At 43.4% G+C, this 15,825-nt stretch overlaps 1 protein-coding gene across 1 annotated transcript in view; it reads right to left on the reverse strand.

The window, feature by feature from the left end:
• MAL2 (mal, T cell differentiation protein 2) overlaps nt 1-13,076 on the reverse strand; it is a 28,580-nt gene extending 15,504 nt beyond the window's left edge. Inside the window, exon 1 of the mRNA XM_004580700.3 lies at nt 12,842-13,076. Within this exon, the coding sequence (XP_004580757.1) occupies nt 12,842-12,970 (129 nt within the window). The 5' untranslated portion in view covers nt 12,971-13,076. The remainder of the gene's footprint in view (nt 1-12,841) is intronic.
• Nucleotides 13,077-15,825: the final 2,749 nt, after the last annotated feature.

Here is a 15,825-nt window from a genome sequence, read left to right on the forward strand (position 1 = left end):
CAGTTATATCTCCCTCCTATAGGCAGCCTTCTTGTTAAGGAGGTGTTATGTGGCTGTGAAGACTGACATTGAATGCCTTTGGATTTTGGTGCACTTGTACTCTCACACCGTTTTGGCAGCATGTTGCTTAATATGTCTCTGCATCTCCAAGCCATTTATTTATGATTTTAGCTATCCTTTCCTAACTATCAGGCACTATGCAAGACTTATCACCACAAAAACCTAGACAGTGAACTTAGTCACAGACATCTCAGGCAAGGGAATCTTTCTCTGTCTCTCACACATATACACACAGAAGGCTCTCAAATATTTGCTCAATGAACAGACAAACCAATGTCCCTATGAGAATAGTTTGAATTTCAAATATTAATGCCAGTAATCATCTGTATCTTGGCTTCTTAAACCCTTAGATAATATGCAAATTGCATAAGTCACAGAAAGTTAAAAACAAATTTAATTCAAATTTTAAAGAAGGCCCAGGGCAGGAATTGTGGCATCATAGGGTAAGCTGTTGACTGCAATGCTGGAACCCTATCAAGGTGCTAATTTGAGTCCCAGCTGCTCAACTTCAGATAGAGCTCCCCAAAATGAGCCTAAAAAGCAGCAGGAGATGAACTAAGACCTTGAGTTCTCACCACCCACGTGGAAGACTCAGATGGAACTACTGTCTTCTGGTTGTGGTCCTATGTTGGAGTGAACCAATGGATAGAAAATCTCTCCCTCTCACTCCTGTGTGTGTGTGTATGTGTGTGTGTGTGTGTGTGTCTGCCTCTCCCTCTTCTGTAACTCTACATTTAAAATAAAATATTTTTTAAAAGGCCCAGTGACAAAGTTTGCTATGACTTTGAAGAAGCATTGCTGAAAATAAAACAAATTACCATTTGGACAGCAGTAAACAAAGTACTGGTCTAAATACTCTATGGTTGTGAAGAAATACTTTAAGTTCTGATTTCAAATCAAACCTTACTAATGAACCCTAAGTTTTATGAAATAAATCTAAGTCATAGACACAAATGCATATTGAATTTCTAACCACCATCTTATCAGTGACTTTGACAGAAATAAACTTGTTCCTGGTAAAAGATTATCTACCACTTAATAAATATTTGAAGGCGATAAGAACCTCTTCAACGGACCAATATTTCTTTGCTTCCCAGCTTTTCCTTTCTGGTATCCTTTTCCTACACTCCACTACCAACAGCCAATATTATGTTAAATAGAGGTTAAGAAATGTACTCCCTTATTCAATGCCTACTAATGCAAGAGGCATTTGCTAAGAACCCATGTGTAACCTTGTGTCAAGATTTGAGAGTTCATCTTTTATTTGGGAGCACAGATGCATACTGCAATGTATTTTTACTTCTTGGTATGCTAGTCTCCATTATACAGTTCCTCTAGATGAAATATATGGACATTTTTCTTTTCATATTCCTGTGTCAAGCATTCAAATCTTGAGTTCTTTAACGTATGCCTTTGAAAATTGGTGCAATGGCTCAAAGGCTAAATCCTCACTTTGCAAGCCCCAGGATCCCATATGGGAACTGATTTGTGTCTCGCTGCTCCACTTCCCTTCCAGCTCCGTGTTTGTAGCCTGGGAAAGCAGCCGAGGATGGCTCAAACCTTGGAACCTTGTGCTCACATGGGAGACCTGGAGGAAGCTCTTAGCTCCTGGCTTTGAATTGGCTCAACTCCAGCCACTGCATCCATTTGGGGAGTGAACCAGTGGATCAAAGATCTTTCTTGGTCTCTCTTTCTCTCTGTAAATCTGATCTGCTTTTCCAGTAAAAATAAACAAATCTTTAAAAAATGAAAAAAAAAAAAAGAACCCATGTGTAAGTGTAAGGAGTGGTAAAGAAAAACCGGCCACTGTCTGCAAGGGACAGGTAGCAGTGCACAGATAAGCACTATGATTTAGGGCTTGTGAAAATCTCTATATAAAGAAGAGGCAGCATGACCCATAGGAATTAAACACAACATTAAGTAAAATCCTGTGCAGGGCCGCAAACAGGCCAGCCCCAAACCTGCTGCTGGGCACTGCAGAACACTCAAGAAAAAATTAAAAAAAAAAAAAAAAAAAGGCAAGATTTTGTCTCCAGAGCTCTAAATAAGGGAGAAACAGACACCATGAAATCTGATTCAGGAGCAGATTGTGATGAGTGCTATAAACAGAGCTAAGCACAGTGCGCTCTCAAAGACAGGGAGAGGGAGAAAGAGATCCGGTGAAAGGGGTCCAGAGGGTGGGCAGAGAGGCAGGGTTCTGCAGCAGGATTCAGACCACGCTTTGACAGCAAAGGCCCAATGTGAGGCAGTGTGGATTAGCTGTTCTGTCATACTCCAAATTACAGCCCTTCCAACATCTTGGCCACTTGGAAGGAAATCCAAGCGCTGCTATGGAAAGCAGTCAGACCTGCCTATTCATTTGTGGGTGTGTGTGTGTGTGTGTGTGGCATGGGAAGGAAGAGGAAGAGGGAGGGCTACAAATGATTCTTCCTTTTCGCTGACATAAAAACATACTCTATATCCCAAGGTCAGAGAGACCATGCAATGCAGGTGAGCCCTGTGTATCAGGGCAGAGAACATGAGGAATCCCACTGTGGAAAGCTACCTTCCTCATTTCAAGAGCCAGGCACTGGCATGGCAGTGGGTCACTGTAGCCTATACACATGGATATCATCCCTCCAGGATTCCCTCTGGACAAAAGCTATGTTTCCCTTTGAGCTTCCCAACCTGGCTCCAACTGAAAAAGAAATAAAGAAAAAGAAAAGGAGCTTTGAATAACCCTGTGCATTCATATCATCAGAGTTTGGGGCCTTAGGAAGCTCAAAGAATTCAGTAGTGTAAGTATCGCTGCCTAGGCTGAGTGAAGGTGTTTCTAAATGGAGTCATGTATTTAGAAGCACAAAGAAAAGCAGAAAAGTGGTTAAAATCTGTGAGGTAACAGTTCATAACGTGCCACAGCAATTGCAGACTATGCACACTGAGAAAAAGCATTAGCAGTGCCAGGTTTCCTCTGAACCTACCTTCTGACTTGTTGTCTACCACCTCTCTTTGGAGTTTGGTATCCCAAAATCTGATATTTATGGATCAAACACCAAGTGCACTTCAGCTCAAAATTTCATTAAGGAACACAGTCAGTGCTCATGATTTTAAATCTGAAACTGTAACAAGTAGTCTGCCCTACAAAGGTAGACACCTCCTAGAAACTCTGCCTTTGACTGTAGTTCCTCTATGAGTCAGTTATCCCCATCTTGCCAGTCTCACTCCAGCTCAACCACCAGAAGTATCTGAGATTCAGGTATTCAATGGCTGCCTTTTCCTGAAACAACCCATCCGATTTAGTGGTTTATCAAATAATCTTCCCTTTAGTGTGGTCTCTGCAGGCCACAAGGTTATGACTTGGCTAGATCCCTCACTTAGGCAAACCGCAGAATTTTTTTTTCATTCACCAACTACACTAAAGTTAACCCTGAGTTAAAGTTCAGACAAGTTCTTCCTAGAAACTAGACTGGGAAAAAACACAACCCCATGGGAAGACCTGCTATTAAGCAAGCAGCAGTTCCTGCGTTCTGGTTGCAAGGATGACAGACTTCTTCCCTTGCCGCCTGTTTGGTCTGCTTATGTTCCCAAATGACTTCCTTTAGAAATTTATTTTTTTTTTTGCCTTTCAAACGTCAATCCTTCCTAATAATCTGCTTATAATCACTCCCTCACATCTTAGTGATAATTTTCAAATCAATCTGACACCTCCATTTTCACATACTCTTGTTACTGTACTAAAGAAAAAGAATAATTCCTATTCTGACCTGCTTTAATTAAGGTTTAGAACGACAGAAGGGAAAGACTAAGTGAATCTGAAGAGAGAAAATATGGCTAGAGTGCCCCTGAACATTTCATTATTAAAATGTTCTGTATATAGCATATAACTTCTTTCTAATCCTATGTTACCTACATATTTACATTCCATTATTCTATTGTAGCAAAAAAGAACTACAAGTAAACCCAGAGGAAGAAAGAAAAGAAAAATTCTCTCAGTTTTGCCTGCAGGACCAGTTTGAATAAGAGGCTGAATCAAGTTAATGATGATAACAGAAGTATTAGCTAACATTTACTAAGCTCTTACATTCCAAGCACTGTTCTAAGGCTCTTATTTGTACCAAGCTAGTACTTAGAAACTCTAAAAGATAATTTACCTTATTTCTACTTTCCAGATAAATCACTTGAGACAAAGATTCATTAATAACCTGTCTTAAAATTATACAACTAATAAATGTTAGATCTTGGATTTTAACTTGGCAATGGACTTTCCGGACCATTATGCTCATCTACCTCTCTCACTGTTTCTTACTATTTTTCTGATATTTCCAAAGTCATACAAAATTAAGCAGGTTATTACATATGTACAGTTGGAATATATAGTCCACAACTCATGAGGCACACGCTCTACAAAAGGTCAGAACATCTCATCTACTAGTCAACTCCTCCCAGTTTTATGGATTCTAATTTGCTGGACATGTACATATATAATACATCACAGTTACAGAAGGACTTAAAATGTTCAAAAACATATCACTCAGCTATATTCCATTTTATAGCCAATTTGTATTTTGAAAACATTTGTTCACTTATTTGAAAGGCAGAGTGACAAGACAGGGGGGTAAATGAGGGAAGAAGTTAGCAAACTGAGCTAACAGCCATGAATTCCCTCACAGACTCTAATGTGAGTGGCAAGAAACCAAACACGCAGGCCATCTTCTACTGCTTTCCTGGGTGCATTAACAAGAAGCTATATGGGAAACAGAGCAGCCAGGGCCTGAACAAGCAGTCTGATCTAGAATGCCAACGACACGAGCAGCAGCCTAACCTTTTGCAGGGCAATGCTGCCCTTGATTTTTTTAAAAGCTAGAAATGCATTTCAATCAACACAATATAATAACCAGGTCAGGAAAGTGTGGATTTATCCACAATATAGTTGCAGTACCAGCGTGACAATGCAAGAGCCTACTGCAGCCCTGCTCTTGTAGGTCACATTTTCTCCAAGATGTTCCTTGGCTAACACATGTTCTGCACCACGTTGCTTGCACAGGCAGAGGACTGGCCATATTTGTCCATTCTCTCTGTGCTGCAGTGACCATCCACATTTTTGCCATGTCTTCTAGGCAGATCTGTGGCTGGATGTCATCCCCTAGTGCTTGCATCATTGCTGAGTCATGGATCCTCCATGGTGTTTAGAATAAATGCAATGAAATCACAGATTTACAGATGTTGAGGCCGCTGGTGTGTGAGATCACAGACACCAAGACTGTCTACACACATCTTGGAATACTCCCAGTTGAAGGTGGTGCTTTGTACGGAAGATGCTCCACTATGTCTCCCTTGAGATGAATAGAAACTACCAAGCATGTATGACAAATTGTTTCAAAAGAAAATGCTCTAAAATGCACTCTGCGGTGCTAGGAACACACTGCTGTTTGGAGCCCAGTCTTCCCTGGTACATGACAGGTCTTCAGAAACAAGCAAAACAACTATTGCAGCAGGAACATGCATTTCTCAAATTTCTGGTTATAACTGGCAACACTCCCCACCAGCCACAGGATGTCAGAAGGTTGGGATGTGATATTAGGTAATAACTGGTACCTCTTGATTGTCCAGTTCACAATACCCACCCCACTCCTCCCACCCCCGTTTAAACTTTGGACTCCATGACCTGTGAGTATTGTACTTACCACTGGAATCTTGACCAGAATAAGTCTTATTCTTTATTCTACTTCCACTTTCCTCTTTTTTTTTTTCACATTGGATTTTTTTTTTTTGACTTTTTTTATTAATTACTATGCATTATGTGACAGTTTCATAGGCTCTGGGAATCCCCCCACCCCTCCCCACGCCCCTCCCCCCGGTGGATTCCTCCACCTTGGTGCAGTATTACAGTTCAAATTCAATCAAGATTCTTTCCTTGCAAACATATACCAAACATAGAGTCCAGCTACTTATTGTCCAAATGGGTTGACTGGAATCCATCATGCTAAGAGAAATGAACCAATCCCAAAAGGTTAAATACCACATGTTTGCCTTAATTTGAGATGAAAAGATGACAATCTGAAAGATAGTACCTGTATATTGTAATATTATTGCAATCTCTAACAACCTGTATCCAATACAATAAGATAATGCGATATAATCTATAAACCAACAATTAATGTCAGAATACTTAAGATCTACATCGAAAAACTGTAAAACCTACTATACCCTCAATACGCTATGTTAATCCGTAATGGGGGGGGAGTGCAGGGAAGCCTTTCAGGACCATAAAGGGAGTGAGGAAAAAGTACAATATAGCCTATCAAGATCAAATCTGGTAATTCATAGACAACAGATTCAAAGCGGCACTAAACAATAGTAAAACTACTGTGCCAATGCATGAGGGGGGAATCGGGTGTGATCCTGACAACCTCTTAACAGGAGGTCATGTGCGTGGAGCAGGGGGGCACTCCAGGGTGGAGCAGGTGGCAAGGAGAAAGCCTGGATCCCAACCATGAAGACTCCCAGACCTTCACCACAAACTATTAATATGAGCAACAAGGACTATATCCCAACTGCCAAGGAGGCCACAGGCAATTGGATGCCCTCGGAGGCCGAGCACTCTGAGGTCATCCACCCCCAACTGGAGCTTCCGCTGGGGATGGAAGAAGTCCAAACACTACCGTGCAGAAACCAACGTCATCGGAAAGACAACCAGAAGCCCTGAGCGGTCCGCAGAAACAGAAGAACAATAAACATCCTTCGGGACCAGGGAGGAGGGCTTTCTCTGGTCCGAGCCTGGCTCCATCTCTGGACCCCCACCCTCCCTTGCAATGACCATCAGGATCGCTCTGAAAACCCCTCATAGCAAACAATCATACAAACTAAAAAAGCCTAAAATAAATAGACAAACAACAAAAAGTAGAGCTTGGAATCTGACAGGAAAGAGCTGGCATGGATTTGCTCATGCCTCGCTGGGTGGGACACGAAGATTAGTCACTCCTCTTTCCTCTTGATGCATCCCATCAGACCTCTACTCATGCTGACTGGTAGAGGTGTGAATCATAGACTTGTTATCTTGTCTGTATCTTTGCTCTTTGCTTTTGCCTTAAATTAGGAAAAGGTAAAACAAGGCTAATCTTAAGAAGCCAAGAGAAATTAGGTATACAGCAGAGGCCTGCATGTAAAACACACTAATTGCAAAGTAAGTTTTGATTTTTAGTTTCATGTCTGAAAGTTCTAAAAGCTGATTCAGAGTGATATAAAGAGTCCTTTATTTCTCCCCCTCTTATCCAAACTTTCGTTTCAGTTTCTTAAATTTCTATCAGTAACTTAATGAGAAATGTGTTCTGACATTTTTAATTCTTGTTCATAATTTCCTTTGATTGTGGCAAACCTTCTTTTCATGTTTTCAGGTAACTACTTATCACGTAAGTTAGGAATGTGTCTGCATGCCAAGAATCCTATAAATTATTGCCTCTATTCTTTCTTTTTGCCTCCTTCTCCTGAAAGCTATTACACAAAAGGCTGGCTCTGAAAGAACACAGCCCTCTCATCTAAAATAGGACACTCAGGAAATCCAGGTCAAACTGTTGATACCTGGACAAGAATTATGGTATTTTAAGAACTGAGTAAGACTTAAGAGGTTATCTCCTCCAAAGCTGCCCTTTTCCACTCCAGCTAACTTCTGCAGAATATTTTCACATGCTGTTCAGTTTGCACTACAAAACAGGCAATGTGTATTAAGTACTGCACAGCATGGTTCTGAGTATGCCAACTTAGTTTCTGCCTTTGTCATTCCACAGTCCTTTCTGTTCAACCATATCAAGGCAGATATGCAATGTCCATAACACTTACTACTAAATATATTTCTATTGGGCTCTACAAAACAAATCTTTCCTTGACTTTTTCCTTTGTATCTCAATGTTAGTCTTTTTTTAAAAAATTGTTTATTTTTATTGCAAAATCAGATACACAGAGAGAAGAGAGACAGAGAGAAACATCTTCCATCCCTTGATTCACTTCCCAAGCAGCCTCAACGGCCTGGAACTCAAGCGATCTGAAGCCAGGAGCCAGGAGCATTCTCCAGGTCTCCCTTGAGGGTGTAGGGCCTCAAAGCTTTGTGCCGCCCTCAACTGCTTTCCCAGGCCACAAGCAGGGAAGCAGGGCTGCCAGGATTAGAACCTGTTCCCATATGGGATCCTGGCACACACAAGGCGAGGACTTTAGAAACCAGGCCACCATTCCGGGCCCTCAGTGCTAGTCTTTACAGCAATTTGGTTTAAAGTTTCATTCTTTTCAGTTCTTTGTATTTTTACAGGGCAGCGAGTTAAGGAATCATTACTGTTAATAACCTTTGACAGGTCATTGATGTATTTTCCCTTCTGAAAATTTGGACAGTTTCTTCATGTGGGTGAAGAAAAGAAAACTTATTTACAGGATTAACATCTGCTTAGAGGCAAACGTACCTAATGCAAACAGAAATGTTCCATCACAGTCAGTTCCCTAGATAAGAAAGCTATACATTGAAATATTTGTGTGTTATTCAGTCTATGGTCAAAGCTATCCATTGAAACATGGTCTGCAAGCCTGTATCTGCACCCTGTACAATGCCTCCCTCCTTTTCACCTGTCTAATGACATTTACTTTTCTGGTATAATTCCTCCAAGTAGTATCTTACATTTAAGCTTGATCTAATATAATTTCAACACTTGCTACACTTCACATATGCGGTCATTTCCTAAGTCTCCAATCTCCCTTCCTCTCTGCCCTTCTTTCTTTGTACTTTTTCTGATTCTCAACACCCATCAAACTATTGCAATAAACCATCCTACTGATCTCCTTGTCTTCAACCACTGCTATACATCCAAACACTGCTAAGTCTGATCAAGTTTATCCCTGTCCTTCAGTAATTCCTCATCACAGACATAATGGATTATAACCTTCCATCAAACATTTCTCATAAAACTGCAAACTGAATCGGGCTGTTGGTTTTGTCACGTCTTTGTTCCTTATAATGTGTTGAGTCAATTAACATTCTTGTTGTATCCAAAGTACTGAGGTCAGAAATGAAAAATAATCCTAGGATAGCTCCCACGGAGATAACCTGGGGAGTGTAAATGGTTTCCAAAACATCAAAAATATGGTACATGCTAAATAATGAGATTCTTTTCTTGTGTGGGATTAATACTGAGTTCCTCTTTCCTGGGCAATCTGAAAGATGGTTGCATTGGCAGCAGCAACCCTAAATATCTTCCTCAGTGCAACAGTAAAATGCTCATGTGCTGCTTTTTTATAGATAGACCCACCTGGAAAATGTTCCAGCTATAGTCCACTTCACATACTTCACTGTTTCTTCTGGAATAACAACTAGTTTTGTTCATTTATTTTGTTCTTTACTAGGTTACAAGGGCCTTCAGGTGATGAAGGGTACACATGTCTTTGTTCAGAAGAATAACTTGCACTCAGTCAGTGTGCAGGAAATACCTGATGAGTGCTTTAGAAAACATTCATTCAGGGAAGGATGAGAGGCTTGGAAAATCATAGCGTTCGAAGGTGATATTTTCCAACTTAAGCTAAAAGGTTTCATTCTGGAATACTACCTTAGGATTAAATTCTGCGGCAAGCATGTGTTGGTAAGTAGATCTGAGGACCAAACCCAAAGGAACGACAAGTCGGGAACACAAGGCTGAACCATGCCCACTTCAGGAGAAAAGGAAATACAAACTGAGGCGAAAAGAAGGCATGCATGTGATGTCGTAATATTCTCCATCTGCGAACAAGAGCTATGGACTGCTTAGCATGGTCTGGAAGGCTCTTTCTACCTCTTGATCAATTTCCAAACATACGATTTACTCTGCTTAGATCATTAATGGAGTAAAATAAGGGGTTTGAGCAGGAATCTTGTAGTTAGTATGAGAACTGAACCCCAAGATCATGGGCTTAATAGTTAGTCAACTATTAATAGCCCAATTCATCTTTATTGAATATTGTTTTCATATGTTAAATTTCAGTAGGCAACACCACATTAATGAAAAAAATGTTGAAGGCAACTGGATTTGAATGGAAGGTCAAAAGTAGGAGTTTGGGGATATGCAGACACACTGAAAGAGGCTACAATAATGGGTCATCAGAAAGCAGATTAGCTAGCATTTAGGACTATGCTAAGGATTTAACTTATAGAGTGAAGCATTACTGAAAGGCAGTGAAGGGGTCCCAAAGAATTCAAAGTAATCAGAAAAGTAGAGGGAAGTTGAGAAACCTGTGGGCAAAAGTGCTTCAAAAGTTTTTGCTTGGGTGCCATCTGCATATCTGTTCCAGGTGAGCATTCTGTGTGGAGAGGCAAAAAGACAACATTGGTTTCTGCTCCACTTAAAGCGTGTGATCCAGTCCCTAAGCATTCCACAAGGATGAGGTCAGGGCCAGAACTACAGTTTCGTTACCACTTGGTCTCTTGGTTCCCTAAAGCACAAGCCTCACCGGGAGATGCTGATCATTTTTAAGGGAGGCTGTGTGTGAGAAAGTTGATGTTGAAGTAAAAGAGGCACTAGAAACCTCTTGAGATTAAAACCTATATGACATCGGGACATAAGAGGAAAAAACAAACTAAAAGGGCATTTGGGAGTGATGCTCTTCTATTACTAAGTGTCTGAGACACGTGTCAGGTAAAGAAAGCCGAGGTAACAGACATTAACAAGGGTAGACCAGGTGCTTCTCTGAATCTTGGATCCTTTCTATGATGGGCATACAGAAAGTTTTAATGGAGAAAATTCACATTTGCATGACAAGCTACCTTCTCTACAGAGTCTTGATGAAGGATGCCAACATTGATACCTAGTCATGACTGTGTTAGAATCTTTGGGGAAATTTTTATTAAACAACAACAAAAACAAAATCCCAAGAACACTAACTGATTCTGGATGCTTCGGTAGAGATTGTTCTAATTAGTCTGGACTGGCAATAGTATTTTTAAAAACAGTCAGTACAGAGTACAGAGAGTGTTGATCTGAAAGAGATTTGAAAGAGATGGAGATACAGATGGAAGGGAAAAGAAGGGGAAGGGAGGAGGGGGGGATGGGGGGAGGAGAGGAGAGCAGGGAGAAGACTAAGTCATATTCCATTCCCTTCTCTCCTCCTTAGAAGTAGGTTGTGTTTGCAAAAGTGTGACATGACCATAGGTAATTCTTGAGATGGTACCTGATTTGATATCATATGGAAAAGCCTTCTCTGATAATACATATAAATATACTTGATAAATATTAGAAACACAGAGGCAGCAAATCAAATTTGAAATTGCAGTATTTATTGCTTAAACTTAACAAAACACTAAAATGTAGTAAGTCAACCTGAGTGAACATTCTATAACCTTCAGTGCAGGAAGAACGAGAGAGAGAGACAGAGAGAGTAAGTAAAAACTTCTAAAAGAGGCAGGTGAACACCTGGAATTTCAGTAACACGGAACTAAGTAGTATCAGAATCTGCCAAACTTGCCTTCCTAGGTTACTCTTGCATCCCCACCCCCCATAGCAGTGCCCTTGCCCAAAGCCACCCTCTCTGCTCCTCTCACACACATGCCAGTGCCTGGCCTAGGCATTCAGATGCTCTTCCCTGGGCTCGCAGTCACCATCCAACTACTGGGGTCCTAGGCGGCCCTTGTGTTTCTTCTTTCAGATTCAAGTCTGACCTACACTTAACGTAGGGTGTTTTGATCACCTTAGCAGAACAGGACAAAAATCGAAATCAAAACAAACAATACTTGCTAACCTTGCAGCCTCAAAAGCTTAAAAGTGAAACACATGCGACCGACCCAAATGCAGGTTACGCAAACGTAAAGGAAAGGCTGAGGGGAAAGAGGAAAAGCCCAAAAGACACAAACAAAACCAGCCTACAGAAAAGGTCTTCCCTCGCTAACATTCCACTCTGTATTTGCCATTCTCGGGCATGATGCAACCTTGGTTGCCCAATTGATATTTGCACATTTCTGCCTGTCCATGAAAACTTCCAACTCCACAAAATTCTTTTTTAAAAGTCCAAGTGTGTAGACCAGAAAGAACAATCCAGGTGCTCCCCAACCTTCCCCTGGACCTGAAGAAGTATGCCAGCGTGTGGGTTGGTGTAGGAAGAGAGCGCAGGCAAGGAAAAGGCGCCAGGGCAGGCAGAGAAGTCCTTGACGGGCAGGCAGAGAAGTCCTTGACAGCCACGCTTCCATCTTTTCTCCACAGTTCCCACGCCCACTTGGTCAGGAACCCCCAAGGGCATCGCGCATACCTCACCTTTCTCCTGGTCCTGCCTCCTGTGCCCTGTTCATTCCCCAATCCAAAGGGCACTCATGATGGCCAGGGTGAGTAGGGGAAAAACCAAGCCCAGTTTGTCGGCCCTCCTCCTCTTCCTGCTGTTCCCCGCCCTCGCTTTCCACACTGTGGAAGACTCCCCATTCAGTCATCGGTTACACCTTTGCACCACCCAACAAAATGGCAGGTTGGCAACAGGCGAGGCCCAGATCGCTGGCTCCCGCTCTAGCCAAGCAGGCCCTCGGCCAAGCTCAAACACCACCTTTCTCTCAAAGTCCCCAATCCTCGGCCCCGCCCGATCGCCTACCCCTCTCCCCAGGCCATTTCCGTCGCTGGCGGAGAACAGGTGCCCGAGTAACAGGTGCCAGAAAAACGGGCCCAGGCGCCCGCTCCAGGTATGGGGAGGACCAGGTAAAGAGAGGCGGCCGAGAGTGAGTGCAAAGGTGGAGAGTGGAGAGGCAGGGCTGGGGCTGGGATGCCGCCGCCCGCCTTCCTCTCTCCGGCGCGACCCCGACCGCATCTGCCCCACTTACAATCTCCAGGCAGACGAAAGCGCCCGAGTAGGTCCGCAGGATGGCGAGGCCGGAGGGCAGGTTGACCCGGGGAGCCGGGAAGGACACCGCAGGGTTCGGGGGCGGCGGGACTGACCCTGCGGCCGACATGCTGCCGCTGCGCTGCTGCGTCTCCGCGCGCCGCCGCCCGCTCCCGCCTCCGCCTCCCGGGCTGCCGCCGCTCGGGTCCGCGGGGTCCGGGAGCGCCGAGCGCGAGGGGCGGGGACCTCCGCGAGCCGGGCCCGCCCCGTCACGTGGACCCAGGTGAGCGCACCTCCGCCCGGGCGCTCGGGGCGGTCACGTGCACAGGTGCAGCGGCCGCCTGGCACAGTCCCTCCCGCCCTCCTCTCTGTGACACTGCTCCGTGGGCCAGCGCCCGGTGTTTCCCTGAGCTTCCCCACACCCAGCCCGACAGCCCTGCTGTTGACTTTTTACGGTCTCTCACTTTCAGTTTGCACCTGTTTCCATACCTGGCTCCCCGCCCTACTCCTGTCTCACAGCCCGCCGTGACCCGGAGTCCACAATTTGACTAGAGGACAGGTTTGGGGTCCTCAGAGAAGAGAAGGACCCGTGTTCTGAGTGGGATCTTAGCGCCAACACCAACTGGCTGCAGGTGAACTTGGCCTGACTTACCTTGCCGAGACGCGCACGTTAAACAGCATAGCAGGCAAAGGGCAAGGATTCAGCACAGACTTACCGCTTTGGACACATGATGCTGCTTGGAAGGTCGAAGTTTCTACACACAAAAAAATTTACTAGTTGTTTTCACTTATGAGAAGGTAACTTCTTGCTGTTGCCCTTTGAAACATTTAAAAAGATTGTAAAGTGTATTTGAGAGAGGAGAGAGGAACGCCCACCTGCTGGTGGCCCCCCCTAATGCCTGCAACAGTGAGGGCAGGGAGCAAGGAGCTAGCTGCCAGAAACACCACCTGCGGTTCCTGCCCTGAGGAGAAAGGCCCAGTTACTTGAACTTGAGCCCCAATGGTGAGAAGCTGGAATCAGAACTGAAGCTAGAACTGAACTCAGCAACCCACAAATGGCATGTAGCTGTCTCTAGCAGTGCCTTGCCCGCTGCCCAGAACACCTGACCCAAAACTCTTACATTGATTTTTTTTATGAAGCGTTCTGCGTATGATTTAGTTCTCCTACTTTTAATGCCAACATTTTGTAAGTGAAACAGAGATGTGAATCATTTTCTCAAAGATCAGCGGAAGATGAACGAATCTGCAGGCACCGGCACACCCGGTGTCTAATTTGTGTAAAAAAAAAATACTAGCGAACACAGCGAGTTTTCCAGTTGAATCTCATTCTTGTCTGTCAGGTTTTGTCTTTGAGGAACTGTGTGATTTGTATGCACTAGTCAGCAAGTTAAGTCACTCTATCTCTTTATTATTTTAATGACCGAAACTCACAGGTGTGGTGGTGCATCAGGGTAAAAGCCGTGAAGCAGGGTGTGGGTGAAACCTTTATGTACAACTCCTATCAAGTCTCACTCTTAGTCATTTCTTTCTGCAATTTGATGTCTGGCATCTATTTAATAGAAAGTTTAAAGCTTTTATTCCTTGATTTGTTCGATCAGTGAGCCCTTTTTTGTGTTCATTCCCTGATTGATAGGCAGTGGTCATTCTGTTATTTAAAAAAAAAAAAATAAGTTCTAGTAAATGAGCTAAAGATGACCTTAGAGTTCCCAGAAGTGCTTAACACTTCAGAAGAACTCAGATGAACTTATTTTAAAAATCCCCACCAATGTGTCCTCTCCAACATTGCTGTATTCCGCGTATTCCCCGCCATCCCTGTTTATATCTCTTTTGATTCCATCAAGACTAGGAGAATGACAGACTGTTCCAAACCACCCACCTCCTTGTACTGTAACATTATTTGGTTCAAAACTAATTCTTTCTAGAACGGTTTTTCCTAATGATGATCACTACCAACACCCGTTTCCTTGTGATGCTAGCGGTTTCTTTTTCATGCTGGCAATATTTCTGGAGTATTCTGGGAGACAAGCGCTCGTCCCAACTGGCTGTCTCCCGCATGAAATTGCCCGTGAGCCCTTCACAGTTTCACTTTTCCGCTGTTTGCCAGCCCTGTTGCTGGGGTTCCTGCCCTCCAGCATGACTTACCCTGCCCCGGACTTCCGTTGGGTCCGGTTTATTCAGAAGCCAATGTTCACGTTTATGACTTTGATCAGTCATACCTTACAACCAGTTACTATCTCCAGTGCACCCTTTTGTCACGTGGGCCTTTCTTCTTGAAAGGCTGCACTCTATCTGATTACTGTCACCTGCTTGTATATCTCCATTCCAAGGCGATTGACTTTCACTCAGGCTTGTTTGCTTGCTTTATTTATTTATTTTTGAAGGTCAGATTTACAGAGAGGAGAGACAGAGGGAAAGATCTTCCATACACTGATTCACTCCCCAAGTGGCCTCAATGGCCAGAGCTGAGCTGATCTGAAGCCAGGAACTTCTTCTCGTCTCCCACATGGGTGCAAGGTCCCAAGGTTTTGAACCACCCTCTACTGCTTTGCTTTCTTAGACCATAAGCAAAGAACTGGAAGGGAAGTGGAGCCTGCATGAGTGCTGGCTCATGCAAGGCAGAGATTCAGTCACTAGGTTATTGCTCTGGGCCCATGTCTGCTTTATTTTTAACCAGATTCCAATCCTGGTTTTTCTTATGTGATCTTGGTTTATAGGGAGACATTTTAGAGATCTTGTTTCAGATCTATCTGTTGCAGCCTGTCTTTCAGTTTATGGATAACTTTGCCTTTGCTACCCTGTATTCTTCAAGTTGGATTCCACTTTTCATCTTCATCTGTCCCCTTCTTCTTCTGTTGTGCTGCTCAGGGTGGCTAAAAGAATGTAATGGCCAAGACTGTTGATTTACTTCTGATTCATGTCATCTAAACTTCTAGGGACCTTAGGCTTCACCACTCTAATTCCACTGTCCCCTTTCTGTCAGTTGTT

Source organism: Ochotona princeps, chromosome 9, assembly GCF_030435755.1.
Source record: "Ochotona princeps isolate mOchPri1 chromosome 9, mOchPri1.hap1, whole genome shotgun sequence".
Taxonomy (NCBI): domain Eukaryota; kingdom Metazoa; phylum Chordata; class Mammalia; order Lagomorpha; family Ochotonidae; genus Ochotona; species Ochotona princeps.